Source organism: Rhinolophus sinicus, linkage group LG14 (genome assembly GCF_036562045.2).
Source record: "Rhinolophus sinicus isolate RSC01 linkage group LG14, ASM3656204v1, whole genome shotgun sequence".
Taxonomy (NCBI): Eukaryota; Metazoa; Chordata; class Mammalia; order Chiroptera; family Rhinolophidae; genus Rhinolophus; species Rhinolophus sinicus.
Window position 1 is genome coordinate 47,339,872 of NC_133763.1, and position 20,376 is coordinate 47,360,247.

Sequence of the window (20,376 nt, forward strand, 5' to 3'; positions counted from 1 at the left end):
AGGCCAAAGAATTGACCTGGGGTAGGAGTGTCCATGTTTTCACAGCTCCCTTTCTTGGTTTGGTTCCGTGTTGTTCTCTTCTTGCAAAAGGCCCAGTGAGAACAAGCTGGGAATGCAGCCAAGAGTCCTTCCAAAAGTCCCCTGGGAATTTGAAAATTAAAATTTCTATAGGTGTCATCCTCCCGTTGACTACCAGCGTGATTTTTGGCGAGTGATACAACCTGTAGACAGCCAGTTACCCACACTTCAGCTCTGGGTCTTCATCTGAAAAGTGAAAGGACTAGGAAAGGTGACTTTGAGCTTCTTCCACCTCTAAGATTTGAGAATTCGATGATTCCTGAGAAGGAAAAGTCAGATGTTTTTTGACACTAGAGCCATGGGTTTGTCCACCTATATGTATTCAAGTCCACTGTCACCACTTATTTTCCCAGATGGAAACATGCCAGGTTGGTACAGCCAAGTGGAATTTTCTTAACACACTAGACCCAGCTGCCTGGCCCATGCTCACAGCCTCCTCTCATTCTTTCCCATTCATTTATCCATTCATTCAACATTTATTGAAGGCCTGTTATGTGCTAGGCACTAACCTTTAAAATGTGACCGGTGGCTTTTTATCCATCTTCCCGTACACTCACTTTCTGTGACAAACCAGGCAGATGACAGTATAGGAAATATGTATTTAATCATTCTCTTGAATGGTCAGAACTCTAAAATCAAGTTTTCTATCACAAAATGTCATACAGTCATGGCAGGTCCAAAGTGCTAGGGACGCAGTGTCCACCCACGTTAAAGTGTTGGGAGAGGGCTGCAAAGCAAACATTCTTTCCCATCACAGCTTCATTCCTCACGGCCTCGTCCCCAAGCTCTATTGTCCCTGCTTTCAGAAGTGTCTGTGTTTCCGGAAGATACACGTCTCTGTTGCCTTGATTTGAGTTTTGACTAGCCGGGGTTCTGAGGTCTAAGTTCCGAGTGAGAGAACTTGAGATGGACTCCAGCGGCTCTCTCACAGAACTTGCCATGTAGAGAAAAATGAAGGGAAAGGAACTTAGAAGCTCAACTGGCTGCACATAATCCTGTCAGGTCGCCCCAAACTGAGTTCTGGCTCTCTTTTTTAGACCTTTTCCTACTCTACATCAGGGTTTCTTAACCTCAGCGTGACAGACCTTTTCGGCTGGATAATTCTTTGTTGTGGGTTGGTGTCCTGGACATTGCAGGGCATTGAACAGCACCCCTGGGCTCTATAGGTGCCAGTAGCACCCACCACTCCAAACTGTGACAACTAAAATCGTTTGCGAACATTTCTAAATGTCCCCAGGAGGTTGCAAAATGGCCCCGGCTGAGTGAGCCCCACTACTCTAGATGCTGTTGAAAGCCAAGGTCATCGCTGTCCATGCAGGATAGAAAGCAGAAGCCTCAAACCTTGTGATGACCTAATGCCACGTGCAGTCAAGGTGACAGCTCTTTCCCTGACCACTCAAGGGTGAACATCATCTGAGAAATGAAATGGCTTTTGTTTGTTAAAAAAACAAGGTGCTCAGAACATTTAGAAAATCACTGTCCCCCAACTATGTTTTTCTATGTTACAATCATGATCATTTCCCACATGTCTCTAGCATGGGTCAGTGCGAGGAGATGCGAAGGCACTTTCGGAAGCATCGTAAGGAATAATGACTCATTTGAGCCATCACTAAAATGCAGCCACCTCTGAATTGTGACGTGGCAGCTGATTAGCAGCTTTTTACTGTGTCCACTATGGCTTAATTTGTGGATTATAAAACGTGGATATGTTGCCATCAAAACTTTCTAGGACTTTGCTCAGAGCAATATTACAGCAATATAACTAAAGATTCAGAGACAAAGGAGATGCATTATCCCATCCTCTCACTCCCCAAATGGGGATGGGTAAGGGGAGGTCCCTAAGATATGGGGATACACTTGTCTCCACGAGCATTTTACTTAGCAGTCTTAACACACTTCTCCAGTTCAGATGAATTATTTTCCCAACTTTTAATATATGTCTTTGAAGATGGATATATCTTGTTCATATTGGAGTCGTCCACGGGTCCCTTTTGGCTTCTTTTTGCTTCTTGATCTTATATGTTCACTCCAGACTTCTAGACATGAATTCATTTCCCCCAAGGAGTATAAAACTAGGTCATATCTTGTGGTGAAATAGTTCTGCGGAATCCTGGGAGTCTGAAAATAACAGCAATAAGATACCATTACAACCATTTGGCAAATACCTGTTGAGAACTGGAAATCTCCCTGTCTGTGTCTGGTGTCTGTCTTATTCAGAAGTGGCCTTGTTTGTCTGTATTTTGATGATGTTCTAGCGAGACTGCATGGTACATGGGCTGCTGGGGAAAGGAGACAGCTTGAGTCTTTCCTTAAGGGCAGGGGTCGCCTCAGAGCAGATGCTGGGGGGCTGCTTGACTCTCGTTAGGAACACAAACACATACACAACCGATCCTCCACGCCATTCAGGATTCATCTCACCTGTCATACCGATGGCTGTGCAGGTTTCTGGGTGGCTAAGGCACATTATTTTAGCATCAGGCAAGAGGAGAGAGGCAGGAGTATCCAGCTGATGGCAAAGGAAGAAGAGACACACCGGGAAGCCTTTGAGTCCAGCAGCTCTAGGTGACTCCGCCTTTTAATCTCAGAGTCTGTGAAGGGAGAGAAAAAGTTCAGGGTCATAGTGGAAACGCTGGGTATCTTCTTCACATGGCTGGTCAGCAAAGAAAATACCCGAAAAACAGAACAACTTGTTCCTAATACAAGTTGTACCCCAAATTTGAGGGCAATGTTGTACCCCATTCTCTAGTTTTCTGTAATGGGCTTCAAAGCAGAGCTTTCCCTTTCTTCAGAGGAAATTCTGTTCTGTGGTCCACTCTGGCTAGCACTCAGAGAAATGAAAAACTACACCAATAAAGAGATCATTATCGGTTACCAAATAAAGAACAAGCTAAACAAACAGCCGTGACCAGTCCTTGGTTTCAGACACATTTGTTTCCTCTAGGTAGTGACCGTTACAGGTTCTGTGTTATTCGCTTCCTGCACACCACCACAAAGTGATGAGAAAGTATTGTTCTCATTTTGAAGGAGAGAAAGGTAGAAGCGAAGAAATTACTCTTTACTCCATTTTCTCCCTAGACAGTCCAATCTCATTTAGTTCATTTCAGCTCTGACACTTACTAGCTGTGTGACTTCAGGCAATTTACTCAATCTATACGTGTTCCAGTTTCTCCATCTACAAAATAGGACTAAAATAATAATAATAATAATCACGTACTTTGTAGAGTTCTTAGGAGGATTAATGAGTTAATACATGCAAAGCCCTTAGCACAGTGCCTGGCACATAGTAAGCACTCTATAAGTATTAGCTATAAAAACAACAATAACAGTAACCCCACTTAAGCCTAATGAGCATTACTTTCATTAAGCTGATCATTTATTTCCAAATTCACCTCCTCAGCCTGAACCCTGTCCTGAGTTCCACAGCTGGATTTACAGTTGCTATTGTGTATGTCAGTCATAAACATAATTGTTCAGTAAATATTTTTGAGTACCTACTGTTGGGGTTCAAAGGAGTCCAAAAAATAACACCCCCTTCCCACCTGAGTTCTGGATCAATTCACGAGTCGGACAAAAAGAGTGAGGCAACTGGAAGGAAAAGCATCCCCTTTATTACTGATAAATCTGATAAAGGATGAGGCTTTGTCTGCAGGGACGTGAGCTGCAGACCAGGCTTCTCCAGTTGCAGGCAGCACCACACCGGGGCAGGCTTCCTCCTCCAAGGGCAGATCTGCCCTTGAAAACCTGATGGCTCTGGGGGAGCAGAGTAGAAATTATACTTCCTGAGGGTTAGCTAGAGAGAAAAGGCAAAAGGAGGAACTGAACTATGTACTTTTATGTCCAGCTTCTTTGAATAAACTCCCCAATCAGATAAATTAGTAATTCTTCCTTCTCTGGTGAGGAGTGAAAGAGGGGAGAGGAGACAGGCTAGAAGGGTTACATTGGTGGGGCTCTCTCCTCATGGAAGCAACTATGTGGGGTCGGGGTGAAGCATTCTCCCCCACACCTGTCTTATGCTGGGTAACGTGCTAAGCATCGGACATCTGTACCCAGGTAAACAATGGGCACTTGCAACTCAGCATCTCTAAATCCCTCATCTTTTTGCCAAGCATGTTGGTGCTCCTGTGTTTTAACTTTTTGTTGGTAGCATTCCTAAGCCAAGCTTCTTAGCAACCTGGTTAGACATGGCAGACCCATCTGACTTGCTCTTTCTCTAGTCCTTCACATTGGTGTCACTAAGCCCTTCGTGAACTTTTCATTCTTCCCCTTCCCTTCCTGTGTCCGCCATCCCCAGGATCTCTCCCCTGGACATGGATGTAGGCTCCTGACTTCATGCTTTCCTATCTAGCGAATCTGTTCTTCTTCCTTAAAACCCGGCTTAAACTCTGCCTCATCTACCGACCTCATATAGTCTTAATTAACAACTCTTTCCCCTACGCACAGCTACATTGATTGATTTCTCTGTATTTATTGGGACTTACATATTGCTCTGTATATATCCAGCACACAATTGATAGTTGTTGAATGAATGACTTGAGTTAGCAGTAGAGTCAGAGAACAGAAGATGTAAACCCCATGGCCTCATTCAGTTGTTTAAAAGCATGTATGGAATACCTCCTCTGTGCGTGGCAAGAAGGGATTATGTTATTTTCTTAACTTTGAGCTATGCCATGTTACCAAAAGTTGTATTTAGTCATAGTACTGATACATGGAACACTTATTCTGATGTATCCAATGAGCACGTATGGGGGAAAAAAATCTGCTCACTGAATAAAAGCTGTGCTCAATTTCTGTGGTTTGTTCAGTTACTGCCCTTTCTATTAGAAGGCATCAGTTATACAGTTTGGAGCTTTTTATTGAGATCTAAACTGAGATGCTGTTGTTCACACCCATTGTTTTGAATGCCCAATGCTTCATCCCCCGTTCTCTTTTGGTAAAGCCTTTCCTCAGGTACTGCCTCGTTGTCTAGGTGAGGGCAGCTGGCCCACGGTGAGCTTCTCTGGGAATGCAGAATAGGACCAAAGGATTGAGGTTCAGTCTGGTTACTCTGAGTGAAAGAGACTTTAAAAGCTAGCAGCTCTCGCCAATCACATTCTGCTCTATAGACGAAACGAGAGAGTAAATTAGAGGGTAAAGAAAGAATCAAGTAGAAATGAGAGAGGAAGAATCCCAGTGGAATTTAAGTGCCTGAAGCCATATTGCAGTACTGTCCTTAGTTCCACAGGACATCCCATTACCCTTTTAGCTTAGGCTTATTTGGGGTGGTTTCCTCTTGCAGGTAACTAAAAGCGTTCTAACCATGGCAGGCACCAGTTTGTTCCACAGGACAGTGGAAGAGCTCTCTCTCATATATACAGTTTTTGTCGGAGGCTTTTTTATGTGTGGTAAACACATAACATAAAATTTGCTATCTTGCCATTTTTAAGTGTGCTGTTCATTAGTGTTAAGCATATTCACACTGTTGTGAAACAGAGCTCCTAAACTTTTACATCTTGGAATGGAAAACTCTATATCCATGAAATAGTAACTCTCTTTCCTTCCTCCTTACCCTCAGCTGCTGGTAACCACCATCTACTTTCTGTTTCTATGAATTTGACTACTTTAGATACCTTATATAAATGGAATTGCACAGTATTTGTCTTTCTGTGGTGGGATTATTTCACTTAGCATAATATCCTGACAATTCATCCATATTTTAGCATATGAAAGGATTTCCTTCTTTTTTTAAGGCTGAATAATATTCATTTGTATGTATATACTACATTCTGTTTATCTGTTCATATGTTGATGGACATTTTCGATTGTTTCTTTCTCTTGCCTATTGTGAATAACACTGCTGTGAACATGGGTGTTTAAATCTCTCTTCGAGCCCCTACTTTCAATTCTTTTGGATATACACATAGAAATGGGATTGCTGGATCATATGGTAGGTTCTATTTTTAATACTGTAAGGAACCTTTATACTGTTTTCTATACTGGTTGCACCATTTTGCAATCTCACCAACATGCACAAGGGTTCCAATTTCTCCTCTCCTCACCAACACTTGTTATTTTCTGTTGTTGTTTTTTCCAAACAGTAGCCATCCTAATGGGTTTGAGGTGATATTATGGTTTCCATTTACATTTCTCTGATGGTTAGTGATGTTGAGCATCGTTTCATGTGCTTGTTGGTCATTTGTATGTCTTCTTTGGGGAATTGTCTGTTCAAGTCCTTTGCCCATTTTTTAATCTGATTATTTGAATTTTTTTTGTTGAGTTGTAGGAGTTCTTTTTGTATTCTGGATATTAACCATTGACCAGATATATGATTTGTATTTTCTCCTACTCCATAAGTTTCATATATAATTTTAAATAAAAGTTAAAAAATTAAGCTGATGAGAAAATGGTTTATTCAGTTAAATTCAGCAAACATTTATAGGGAACTTGTAGTATGCAAAGTATTCTGCCGGGTATTATGTTAAATATAAGACAGCGATTCTCCTGATGTGTTCCTTCCACAACAGCTTTGACCTCTATGCCATAAATGCTGTTTTGTAGTCGTCTTCTTATATAATGCAATCTCAACGGGAGTTGTGATCAAGATCTCAGTGAAGAGAACTCTCGAGCTTTCTGTGCCCTGGTACATAACATCTCTGTTGTAGAGTTTAATTTAGGTTTGATTCTTGCTTACCCGATAAACCCATATGAAAGTGTGAAGGAACCCACCTGTCACTTTGATATCCCCCGTGGCTTTGGCAATGCTGTTCTCGATCATACAGGAGTATGTGTTGTTGACCGTGACGTTGTAGAGGACGGATACAACCTTCATGGTCACGTTCTCAGAGTTCAGCTCAAAGCTGGTGTTGGAGACTTCTGAGAAGTTGGCTCTCTGGTCCACTTGGGATGTCCAGACCACTGTGGGCTGGGGGAACCACCGGGGAGCCTCACACCGAAAGCTCTCTGAGCTGGCGTTGTAGTCCACGTCCATCTTGGGGATGCTGAAGGCTGCAGGGTTGAAGGTCAGAAAGGACAGATGTCAAGGTCAGGCAGATAAGACAAGATAGCCTTGGAAATGCTAGGTCTTAACAACACAGTGGTTTCCGCCAGTGAAGTGACTCTGTACTTCCCCGGTGAGCAGTGTGGGGATGGCCCGCTGTGCTGTGGGTGCAAAGAACGATTATTTCTAGTGTTGCTCTCCATCACAACTCTTGCCAATAGCATAGACGCCAGGGACCTAAGTCCTAGGTATAACTGTTACCATAGATACATTTCTGCGTGTAAGAGGAGTTCCGGTGATCTCAGAAAAGCCTACCCGTTAGGGAGACTGGGTGGTTTCCCAGGCACCTGGACTGCATGTATTTTCCTGCCTGGAGAAAATAGGGCGGGGAGGGAGAGGAAGGAAAAACAGCTTCGACCTGGCACCCAAAGAAATCCCGTACACAAGCCCTGTGCTCATGGGGTTTGGAGTTTTCTTGGGCCGAGACTGTCATGCTGTGGAATCCAGGTGTGGAGACAGGCTCTTGTTTTCTACTAAGATAATTCTCCTCACTGGGGAGATAACTGCATTGTGACAGTAAGACTAGCTCCCTCCTCTGTCTAGGCAGAGAGACACTTGTGGAAAATGTTAAGGCCTGGACTTTTGACTGTAAAATGCTTGTGATGCCCATAGGCAAGACACAATTTATTAATTTATTTAGCAGCTGCTTTTGCCCAGGACTGTGCTAGTGCTGCGTGAGCAGTGAAAGGAAAGGCCTTGCTTTGCCCCTAGAGCGCGCAAAACAGACATCATTTATTCAGGGGGTGCCCTGTGCTAGGTGCCAAATTCCAGACATTCTCTCGTTTGGTCTCCACAACAGTCCTACAGATACCTGTTATCGTCCCCATTTTTTAAAAAATAAGCGTTTGATTTTGGAGTAATTTCAGATTTACAGAAAAGTTGCAAAGATAGCACCGAGTTCTTGCATACTCCTCACCCAGTTTCTCCCAGCGGCCCACTTGTCAAAACTGAGAACCACGGCTGGTGCATTACTGTTAGCTAAGCTCCAGACTGTTTGGATCCTACCAGGTTTTCCACCAATGCCCTCTTTCTGTCCCAGGATCCCATCCGGAATACCACATTGCATTTATTTGTCACGTCCTGTCGGGCTCCTCTGGTCTGTGACAGTTTCTCAGTCTTTCCGTGTTTTGGATCACCGTGACAGTTCTGAGCAGTGCTGCTCAGGTGTTTCGCAGGCTTCCCTCCCCTCGACTGGAACTTCTCTACTGTTTTCCTCATGATTAGACTGAAGCTGTGGGTTTTGGAGAGGAAGGCTACAGGAAGTAACGTGCCCTTCGCATCGTGTCATGTCAGACAGTGCATGCTGTCAACGTGACTTGTCACTGAGGATGTCCACTGTGATGGCTGAGGCTACGTGTGCCAGGTTTATGTGGAAGCTGGACTTTACTAGGTCGGACACACGCTGGATCTGGTGCAGGGAGAGGGGGAAGTACTAGGTTCCACCTCCTGGAGGAGGAGAGACCTACATACATTGTCTGGAATTTATCTGTAAAGATTTGTTGCATCGCTCTCGTGTTTATGTCAGTGTGGACTCCTCTGTATTCATTTTATACTTAGAGTTATAATTGAATACTGTATTGTTTCTTTTGCTGCTCATGTCTCCAGTGGAAGCCCTTTCAGTTGGCTCCAGTGTCCCTTTGACGTGACCGTATGAATCCCCATTTGAAGATAAAGAAACAGACTCAGCGGGGTTGCCTTGCCCAGGCCACTGTACTGGCCCAGGCCTGGCGCTAGCTCTGTGCTTCAAACCATTCCATATACATGTTATGAGGTGTCCAAGAAAGGCCTGTGCAGACAAGCTCAGGCTGGGAGACCTCAGGCTACTGTCTGCCTCTCCTTCTAGGCTCCCCTTCAACGCCACCCTCTCTCCATGGGGCTTTCCTGTCCCCTCCCTCCCTGTGCATTTGGATATGATCTCTCTCTTCATCTGAATCCCAAAATCAGACCATTTATACTTCTCTTAGAGCATCTGACACACTCTACCAATTATTGTAGATATTTACATATTTGTCTTTCTGCCCCAACCCTCCTCTCTGTAAGCGCTACACTATGAGCTCTGCAAGTGGAGGAGCAACCATCTCTGTTTTCTTAATCATCTTTTTATTCTTTCCAGTATCTGTCTGAGTCCCTCCAGCATACATTCAGAAGACACGTGAAATTTAGTTGGTAAGGAAGGGCGGGTTTCATTGGGGGAGGATTAGTGAGTTTATGGGACAAAACTGTTTTATTTAATTACCTGTGAACTTCTCCTCTAATGAGCTCTACTGTTGTAAGTCCCTGAAGGTACGGATTCCAGACTTGGGCTGGGGCCTGCTTTGTAGAGAAAAGTCTCAGGCCGATTCTAGGCTTCTCTTACTAATGGTACCAGAGGCTCCAATAACAGAGACTATATTTATTGTGGCAAAATATTTCAGGGAATACACGTGAAAATTCAGAAGAGCCTTTAGAGTCCTGAAAAGCAAGATTTCAAGACCTGCTATGATAATGGTCTTGGACAGCGTGGACGGCTGCTCGCAGAATTCGAGGGTCTTGTCTGAGATGAGTCACTCATGAGCATAACGACATCACATTTCATTAGTAACCCATGTTCTTTAGCCACCAGTATCTTTTGGCACTTCCTCTCCCTCTCTGCAAACGTGACTTACCTCCAGTTTTGTACTCAAGGTTCGCATTCCCCTTGCCTTTGGAAGTGACAATGTAACATTTGTAGGTGCCAGCATCTGTGAGTTGCACATTTTTCAACCTCAGGGAGGCGTTGCCAACTCTCACTTGATCAGCAAACACTGCTGTCCGGCCTCGGAACATTTCATTCTGGTCTGACAGGTCATCTTTGCCTTCTTTAAACTCATGGACCAAGCCCATGACGCCTTCCTTTAGCCACTGTATCACGATATCAGACAGCTTGATGTCAGGTTCAAAGGTGCAGCTCAGGATTCCGTCCTCCCCGAGGTTCCCCGCTGAGGTGAGAGTTGTGACTGTGATGGAATGTGTGCCTGAAATTCAGGAAGGAACGGTTAGTGCCAAGGAGCTTGTACAACCAAAACCTTCACTCCTAAGAGCCAAACAGAGACTCCTGTAGTAAACGAGAAATATACGAGCACAGGAGAGACATAAAGAAAGACGTAAGGACAATAGAAAGAGCAGGAAGGCAATAGTTTTGATACCTACAGCAGATGTGCCACAAACAGTAGCTTTTTGAGCCCAACCAATCCAAACTGTGAGGGGCAACAAGAGGAAAACACACTGGACTTGGGGTCTGAAGATGAGAATTCAGGTCCTGGCTTTGTCACTGAATATGTGTGTGACCTTGAGTGAATCGTGTAACCTCTCTGCATCTCGGAAAAAGGGAGGTGAAAATATCTGTCTTACCTACCTTAAAGAGTTCTTGTGGGGATCCAATCAAATGGATGTGACCTTGATTTGCAAATTATAATTAGACATAAGAGGTATTGTTATTTTCAGTTACCTAGAAGTGGCTCAGAAGTGAAACTTCATGTTAACTGACTAGTAATTCTGAAGAATGCTAATGTGCTCTTACTTTTATCTCCATTTGAATGATGAGGGAACTAAGGCACAGAGAAGACAAGTTTGTTGGTCAAGGTTACAGTGCTGGCTAGCTATGGCATGATGAAGAATGGTACTTAATTAAATTGTTTCTTGGCCTAAGAGAGAAGACACTCCCTCCCTCCTCTCCAATCACACCACCAGTACAATATTAATTATGGTGCCAGCCCTGTGCACGGCCTCATTCCCACTAGTCCAGCTGATAGCCCACTCAGTCTGTGAAGGGTTGACCAGCTGTTCTTTCTGCACCGGGGGCTGCTGACTGGGGACGCCTGTAGGAGTGATTTAATCAAATCACTGAATCTTCTTGAGAGGCTCCTGAGGTTTGGATGTGAAGCTAAGGAGAGGATGGGTCAAAGACTAAAAGCAGACTGGACAGACACTATGAGAGAAAGATGAAGAGAGTCCCCCATCCCCAGAGCTGTCTTGGATCCTGAGGGTTTTCAGGTCCAGTTCCCATCCCAGTCTAAGAGGAACCTTTACAAAGACCTTAGGTTACAATGGTCTACACGAACTTCTCTTCCTTCCAGCCCCAGAAGTCCAACCTGGTGGGTGCTGAGCGCTTCTCACCTGCGTTTCTCAGCTTCCTATTGGTATTCCTGCCTCTCACCTTTGCTGCCATCCAATCTATTTTACATGCATGAATCTTACAGGTAGGTCTTAAAGTTCCATCTGAACATGTTAGTTTTCTAATCACTAGTCTTCTGTGGCTCCCAAGGGCTGTGGAGTAAAGTTCAGACCACCCAGCATAGGCTTCAACCCTAAATACTGCATGGCACAGAGGAAATGCCCATACATAGTAGCTCGTATTGCTTCATGCCTTATTTCTACCATTATAGCCTTATTTCCCACTACATTCTTCTAGAGTCTGTACTGTTTATTCAAATCAAGTGATTTGTTGATTTTCTGCTTTCGGTGGAAAAATACATAAGCAAAGAATACTTGGTATTTTTCAGATGTAAGAGGTAAACATTATGAACATACGGATGTCCTCTCTGGCCTCTCCTAGCCCATAAGGGGTTGGGATTGTATAATTGGCTCCTAGGCCTTTATAAAGTAGATGAAGGTAGTGGATGAGGGATAGACCTGGAAAAGCTAAGCGAGAAAGATGTACATGAGAAAGAACAGAGAGCTACTGATGGGAGAAAAATCGTAAGTACAGAAGAGGCAGAGGAACACATGTGCACCGGGTGGGAAGACGCTTGGGGGCTTTAGAGTGTGGAGAAGAGAGACTGGAGCAGCTGTCGCACATGGCCATTCATGTGGGAGGTTGGGAAAGAAGAGATGAAAGAGGACGGCATGCAGTTTTGCTGTGTAATATGAATGCAACACACCCCATAGCCTGCCCTCGCATTTTTTTTTTGAACACTCCTTTAACCATTTAATCTGCTTTTCAGTTATTTTTACTTGGCAGATTGATATCTAAGACATCCCAGGCTAGTCCTGGTTATACAGTTACACAATGCATTTTCACACCCCTGTTCATCTCGCACCTGCAGGGTATAGTTCCTTCCTCGCCTTTATCACCAGTTATCCAAATTCTGCTTATTCTCAAGGCCGTGCAGGCGGCAGTCCTTGCAAGACACTCTTCTACTCTCCCAAGACACAATGAACAGGCTCTCTCTTTACTCTCCCTGACACTTGCCATTGACTGTATTACAGCAGCTGCCTCCCTCTACCTTGTCTTGAGTTTATGCCTGGCCTCACTGGTAAGCTTTTCAAGGGCAGAAACGGTTTAAATCATATTTGTAATCCCTATAATGCTGCAATGATTAATTTTATGTGTCAGCTTTACTGAGGCACAGGGTACCCAGACATTTTGTCTACATTTTGGGGGTGTCTGTGAAGATGTTTCTGGATGAGATTAATATTTGAATCAGTACATGGAGTAAAGCAGGTCTCACTCCCTAAGATGGTTGGGCCTCATCCAGTCAGTTGTATGACCTGACTAGAAGCATTAAGTTGGGATATCAGTGTTTGTCTGCCTCGGACTCAAACGGAAACATTGTCTCTTGGGTCTTGAGCCTTCTGGCTTTCGAACTGGAACTATATCATTGGCTGTCCTGGTTCTCAGGCCTTCGGACTCAGACTGGAACTAAACCATCTGGGTCTCCAGTCTGCTGACTGCAGACCGTGGGAATTGTCAGCCTCCCTCATCATGTGAGACAGTTTTTTCTAAATCTATCTCGTTCTATCCCTCTCTCTCTATACACACACACACACACACACACACACACACACACAATTGGTTCTGTTTCTCTGGAGAACCCTAATACAAATTTTGGTACCAAGAAGTGGGGGCACTGCTGTAATAAATGTCTAAACATGGGGAGGAAGCTTTGGAGCTGGGTGGTGGGTAAAGGCTGGAAGAATTTTGACAGGCATGCTAGATGCTAGAGATACGGATGTTAAGGACTATTCTGGCGAGATTTCAGGTGGGAATGAGGAATGTGTTATTGGGAACTGGAGGAAAGGCCCTTATTGTTAGAAAGTGGCAAAGAACTTGGCTGGACTGTGTCTTAGGGTTCTGTGGAAGGTTGAACTTGTGAGTGATGAAATTGGCCATTTGGCCGAGGAGATTGATAAGCAAAGTGTTGAAAAGACAGCTTGGTTACTCCTGACTGTATATAATAAGACATGGGAGAGGAGAGAGATGAATTGAAGAAGGAATTGTTAGGCGAAAAGGAACCATCCATATTACAGAACCGGAGGAGGTTGTTCTGAAGAGAACGCTAAGGGTGTGGCTGAATGGCCATCTGATCAGGAGACCGTCAAGTGTGACCTAAAGGCTGCATCAGCCACTGCAGCAGAAGCCAAGAATAGAGATGGGATCACACCAGCAGAAACACTGCCAGCTGGGGAAAGAGAGTAAAGGGGAGAGGAAAAAAACGAGAAACTAAGAAAGGCTTCTTAGATCCTACAGGACGGGACCGTAGAGCTATTCAGCTGTGAACATGTGCTCTTCTTCCAGAAAAGGGAAGAACTACGCTAAAGGTGATTCAGAGGTCATTCAGGCTGCCTGCTTGGCTTCCAAGGGTGAGGCCCTCACCTCTGCTTCAATAGGCCAGAGGACCTTTGATGAAAGCTTTAGAGATGAGGCCATCTGGCACCTGCAGTGACTTCCCAGCCTCTAGGACTGTGAGAAAGTGTATTTCTGGTGTTTAAGCCACGCAGTCTATGGTGTTTTGTTATGGCAGCCTGAGCAAACTAGGACAAGTGCCTAGTGCTGTATCTCTACAGAGAAAAATAAAATAATAGTTGTTGAGTGAATGAATGAATGAATGAGTGAGTGAATGCATGCATGAATGAATGAATGAGTGAATGAATGCTTGAATGAATGAGTGAATGAATGCATGAATGCATGAATGAATGAGTGAATGAATGCATGAATGAATGAATGAATGAATGAATGGAACTCAGTAGAAATCAAGGTACAATGGTTCTATTTGAAATTATTATAGGAGTAAGGAACATGTGGCAGGATTACCACCTCTAAATTTGGGGGAAATGTGAGCCAGTGAAAAAGAAGGCACTGAACATACACAGATTCTCAGTAAAGTCATGGAGCAAATGTAACTGTGTGAGAGCAAGGGTAAATTTGATTGGAGTTTAGAAGAGCCATTAAAGTTGAATTGAAAAATTACTTTTCGGAAAAAAAAAATATAATTAGCACAGGGTATGGAGAGAATGAAATGGTAATGACTTATTTCAGTTTGGTAATTGTGCTACTGAATTAATTCTAATGTGTTGGCCTTGAGCCCACAGGTGGAGAATTTGTGGAAATCTATCTTTTAGAACTTAATGATTAGAAGTAGGCAGCTGTGGGGTGCCCCAGGGCCCCGCTGCAGGCGCTAGCCAATTTCAGCTTGTATTAAAGAGGTGGCAGATGGAATGGGTAAAAGCACCCTCCCCATATCAAATCAAGAGGAGGCGTAAAAGCAAGTGAGGACGTAAAAACTGCCGAGGACCTAGCCATTGCTTGGCACCCAGAAGTCAATCAATCAGTACTTATTTGTGAGGTAAACAAATGATGATTAAAAGTGCTAAAATAAAATTTAATTTGCAAGCAACAGCATAAACATATTGCTTCTCACACACAAAAAAGAAATCTGTATACAAACTTGCAAACAGATGTTGGCTCAAGGAGCTGTGTTGTGGGAAACAGTCTGCTCTGATAGGCTCGCCAGGCCTGTGGCCCACCAGGGGCTCCTGCGTGACCTGGTGAGCCACAGGGCTCTAGGAGATGGGTCAGAGGCCGCCGTCTGCCCATGTAGAATCCTGGTCATTTAAACAGGCCCACATTTTAAGGGTTTCAGTGGCCTCTAAGATTCCATCAAACTTCTTTAGAGTTGGAAGACCCAGTCACTTACTGAAAATGAACTGTCCAGCCCATGAGAGCTAATCACTGTCACAGCTCTGGTCTGCGTGGGGAAGGAGGAGCTAGCTGTGGAAGGGAGCCAGCTAACCCCGAGCCATTCTCAGTCACACGGGTGAGCAGTATTCAGCTGGGGCAGGAATCGCCTGGAGAGTGGGGTTACAGGTAACAAGGCAAGGATTCTTTACAAAAATTATGATTTGGGGTGCCCCGCACCACTGGATAAAACCTGGGAAGTGGACTTCCCTTTGAAACGACTCAGTGAGACAAGTTGTGTAGATTCCAGGAGCATAGAGAACATACTGGAAGTCTTAAGCAGGTGCTCACTCAGTATCTAGTGGAACCCAGCTGCCCAGATGGGCACCGCAGCGCATGGCGTAAAGGTGGAAACACATGCGTAAGCCTGCACCCATGGAGCCTGGGGTCAGACAGTGAGGGCACTCTTGCCAGAGAAGAGGGCGGGGTTGGTGGTAGCTGTGGCTCCTGTGAGAAGAAACGGGAAAGGATCCTGGTCCAGGACCAATGTAGGGAAGCAGCAGCAGACCGTGGGGTGGAGGACCTGGCACAGGTATCGGCCGTCAGGGATCAATCCTGCCCCACCCCGCGGCTTATTGGGTATGTGTCCTTGGGCACATTTTCTAACTTCCTTATGCCATAGCTTTTTCACCAGTAGACTGGGGATGCTAATAAGCATAGTTCCCTCAGCAGGTCCCTGAAAGAGCTAAGTGATACAACACAGGCAAAGAGATGAAGATAGTACCGGACTTGCCACATATGAAACCTTAAGTTGGTGATATCGCTAACCAGTATTCACTGGAATCATTAGGAAAGATTGCAGATCAGAGCTCCAGGAGGAAAGGAACAGTTTGCTAAATACTTATAGTGACTCGTAAGCTTGGTAACAACCACGAGAGGGAAAATGATCATTCCACCCATTTTCAGGATGAGGATGAAGACACTCCATGGGATTGAATGGCTCGCTGAAGGCCGTGGGCCTGGCAGATCGTGGAGTCTCGTCTGGTTCGCAGCCTGTGCTCCTTCTGCCATGTTTTGCTGTAGAGAGCCTGCCCTCTACAACGGGCTCCTCACCTCGTGTAAAAGTGAAAACAATTACAAACCCTAAAACAAGTGTAAGAAAGGCCAAGAGCTGTTTATTTTGTCAGATGACTACAGTTAAGGAAACATCAGATTCTTTCCCATCTGTTCAGTGCTCCTGTGTCGGTGCCATCGGCACGTGCCTCACTGGCATAGTAAGCAGACCGTAACTTTTATCCCGTGTCCGAAGCGGGAGTCTTTATTAAGAGGCAGCGTTCTGCGGCTTCCAGAGGAAGCCTGCCCTGGTGTGGCCAGGAAGTTGGGCAAGTTTTAGGAGGGGCTATATGAACGCATTAATAATAGCAAATTATTATTCATAGCACTGATGTTATCAATACAAATAGCAGTGGCTGCCATTTATTGCACACGTGTGTCAGGCACTTTACAAACACTTTGTCATTTAATTCCCACAACTCTGACTGTTTCACCAGTGAGGAAACTGTTTCTGGAAAGTTAAGTTATATCCCAATGGATACATACAGGGTGGCGGGAAGGAGTGTGGGTTCTGGAACAATCTGCCAGGGCGTGAAACCCAACAGTAGCCGCTTGTTAGCTGCATGCCACCTTAGGCACATTTCTTATCGGGACGGAGTCATAATATTTACCTCCTATTTGTTGTGAGCAGGAAATAAGGTAATACATGCGAAGTTATTTAGTAGAGTGAGGTGTACATAGAAAGGGTTCAAAAGATATCAGCATCTGCCGAGTGCCATTTGCTTAATTTCGCCATCTTGTATGTTAAACCAGCTAACATTTTACTGAATTTATTTAAAGTGTGATACTATGATTCTGTCCGGGAAGGGTTATTGTCTTTTAAATAGAGGCAATGGAGAAAAACCCAACTAGCGTTAAACTAATAAATAGCCCGTTTTATCCAAATAACCAGCTTTCATCCCATGACATAGGAAGGAGGCAGAAAACCTCTTCATTGCTGGTAGGGCTTTAATATTATTGGAGGCACATTGTTGGGCCGGGGAGACTGTAGCTTTTATCTAGGTAGTCACCCCTGCGTGCATTCATTCACTTGTCCATTCCAAAAGCACTTAAGGGGCACCTCTGTATTGGAGGAGCTGACCCAAAGCACTTGAGGTCGCTATAGCTATGCAACAGGAGAAGCGGTAAGTAGCATAAGTTTGACTGTCGCAGGGAATCTGTGACAATGGGAAAATTCTTGCTAGGGTAGTTAAAGCCACTAACGACCAAAAGATAACTCCATAAGGGCTCTGATGTCAAACCATTTAGCCCTAAGCCCAAAGAAGCCTAGTCACCGAGATTTAGAGTGAAAGACAAACGCTAGGATTTTAATTCAAGGTGGTAAATAAGATCAACAATAGGGTCAATTACAACTAAGGAAGCGTTAAGCTTTAGCAAGAAAGGTACCAAAATGTACGCAGTGGTATTTTTAAAAGTCAGTCCAAAGTATGTGCTTTACCAGTCAATATTTTATTTCCAGTGCACTTATAATATGTGTGTATTGAAGTATTACATACATGCATAAAAGTGTACACATTATAACTGGGTAGTCTGAGGAATTATCACAACTTCATCCCACGAACCACCAAGAACTAGAACTTCCCTACCCCCTGGAAATGCCCTCCAACCCCCTCTTCTGGCTACCCTCTCACTCTTCCCACAGTCGTAGCCATGTGGCACCTTCTCACACCAGCGTCATTTGCCTGTCTTCACATACATGGAATTATAGAGATTGAAGTGTTTTGTGTCTGGCTCTGTCACTCAATATTATCTTTCTCATATGAAAATGTACTCAGTCACCAGGAAATAGAAATGAAAATCACAGCAACATTCCACCATAGCTGGTGTTGGTGAGGAAATGGGGCCCTGGACGTCTCACACACTTCTGGTAAAGAGCAAACTGGTAAATCACTTTGGGAAGCTAAAGGGCAGTACCTACTTAAAAGCTGTTTATTGGCTTTCTGGACATAGTATTTTGTGAAGTGCTTGTTTTAAGATATACAAAGCATATAAAAGTAGGAAAACAAAGCAGAAAGAGGGACATTAGTAAAGATAAAAGCCAAAATTAATTAAACAGGTAAACAATCAGAGGAAAGGAAAACTAAAACTAAAACCTGGTTCTTTCAAAACTACCACAATGTAAATGACACTAATAACATTTTGTAAATCTGTTTGAAGACGAGAAAGAGAAAAAGAGACAGACGGATAAAACACTCAAGATTAGGAATAGGAAAAAAGAGAAAGTAACATGAAGAGAAAACAAATTATAAAAGAATATCAGAATGATACTGAGTTCAGAAACAGATCCACACACATTTGGATACTTGATTTATGACAAAATGGCCCTGGTGAGAAATGGAGGAAGGACAGTGTTTTCAGTGAATGGTGCTGGGTCAGCTGGATAGCCAGAGGGAACAAGTGAATCTTGACAACCGTCTTTCACCAGGCACAAAAGTAATTCTAGATGGTTCGTTGATGTAAATGTGGAAGGTAAAAACGTCTGCAAGATAACTTAAAAGAAAATCTTCATGACCTTGGCATAGGTAAAGACTCCGTAACCAAACAGGTGACTGGAAGCTCCAGGTATAAAGAAAAAGATTGATATGTTGGACTGTGTTAAAATTAAGACATTAAGAGAGTGAAAAAGCAAGCCATCGAGTAGAAGAGATCTTGAAATACATATAACCAAATTGCATCCAGAAGAAATAATTCCTCCAAATCAAAAAGACAATCCAATAGAAAAATGGATGGAAGACCAAATCTATGTTTTTGATGATAAACGAAGTGAGAAAGTGCCCCTAAGTCTTTTCTAGGCAAACACATCTACAGTGAGTTTTCTTCATTTAGGCCTTGACACCACTATTCAATGGCAGCACCCCACCCACCCCCCGCCGTCCCCCTCCCCCCACACACACTGGGGGAGAGTGACAGAGAGAAAAGACAACGGAAGCTGTGAAACAAAAGTTATAAAGCGACAGCTTTGGCCACAGACGAAGTTAAAATAAATGTGTTGGCCTGAGTCAGGCAGCTTAAGGGAAACAGAGCAAAAAAAAAAACCACACACATACACACAAAAAAAACTTGCCTCAGAGAAGACAGCTGCTGGCCTAACTCACCCAGTGTCTCAATTAATGTGGTCTCCATAATAGATGCTTCTGAGACACAGTCTACACGGAAGAGGAGAGAGAAGACTATTCCTTGCAAGTGGTATCAGATAGCTGCATTCAGAAAGTCACCATCCATGCCCCAGTGGCAACTGTTTCCTACACGGAACAACAGTCATGGCCAGTATTCTCTTCACCCAAGACCCCTTTGTCCGAAGACTTGATATTCTTTAACATTTCAGTGGAAGTTTCATTGCAAAGACGTCATCCACCCAGGTCAATCATTGCTAGAGTGGCTCAGCCCCAGCACTTGACTTTTGACTCCGAATGATGCCTGGAGTGCTGTCTGGTAGATAGAACACCCTGATAAACGGTCCATCTGATTCTCTCAACTACTGGGTGATGAAGACGTTATCTCCTCCACTCTCTAAAATGAGGAAACGGGGGCCCAGGGAGTTAAATGGCTAATGTGAGGAGAACAGAGTCAGTGAGTAGAAGAACCAGTGCTCTGCTCTGAGGCTTTCTGGGTCCGAGACCTGTGCCCTTTTCCTCCTCCCACCCTGATGGGGCTGAATGGTGCGGGCTGAGGGGATGGTGGTAAGGCGAGAAACCACGTACCTGAAATCCCGAACCCGATGATAAGTGCGATCGCTCCCGCCAGAATAATGATGATGCTAATAATGCTGAGGGAGAGAGAGAAACAGGAAGTCACTTCGTGCCACTGAACACGCCGATGTGCCGCCCGGGCTCCTAGCTGTCATTTGTAAGAGTAGCTACATGAAGCATCTCAACGTTTTCCTCAACATAAGCCCCTTCCTAGAAATGGGCACCTCAGAAAGGAATCTCAGCAATCCTATGCCCGTTGTCCTATGGCATCCGGAGAGATGAAAGGGGTGGCCCTTCTCTCTGACTGTGTGTGTCGTCTTACCTTCCTATTTCCAGATCAGGGAAGACCATGTAGAAAGACTGTTGGGGCAAAACTGGTGGGCTCTCTAATGGCAGGTGCCACCTGAGGGGGCCTGGTGCCATACTCAGCCTGCCCTGAGCACGACCGCCCCTCCTCCTTCCATCCTCAGTTTACCCGTTCTGCCTCCTTCCGTAGACTTTAAACTCCGCTAAGGACAGTGTGTTGTCCCCACTTCGTACCCGCTCAC

The 20,376-nt window shown here is 44.3% G+C and overlaps 1 protein-coding gene across 1 annotated transcript in view; it reads right to left on the minus strand.

The window, feature by feature from the left end:
- Positions 1-663: 663 nt before the first annotated feature.
- The window catches only part of VTCN1 (V-set domain containing T cell activation inhibitor 1), a 49,344-nt gene continuing 29,631 nt past the window's right edge, over positions 664-20,376 (minus strand). Inside the window, exons 2-6 of the mRNA XM_019730569.2 lie at positions 19,841-19,905; positions 9,757-10,104; positions 6,781-7,059; positions 2,497-2,666; positions 664-2,196 (exon numbers count right to left, since the gene is read on the minus strand). Of these exons, the coding sequence (XP_019586128.2) occupies positions 2,542-2,666; positions 6,781-7,059; positions 9,757-10,104; positions 19,841-19,905 (817 nt within the window). The 3' untranslated portion in view covers positions 664-2,196; positions 2,497-2,541. The remainder of the gene's footprint in view (positions 2,197-2,496; positions 2,667-6,780; positions 7,060-9,756; positions 10,105-19,840; positions 19,906-20,376) is intronic.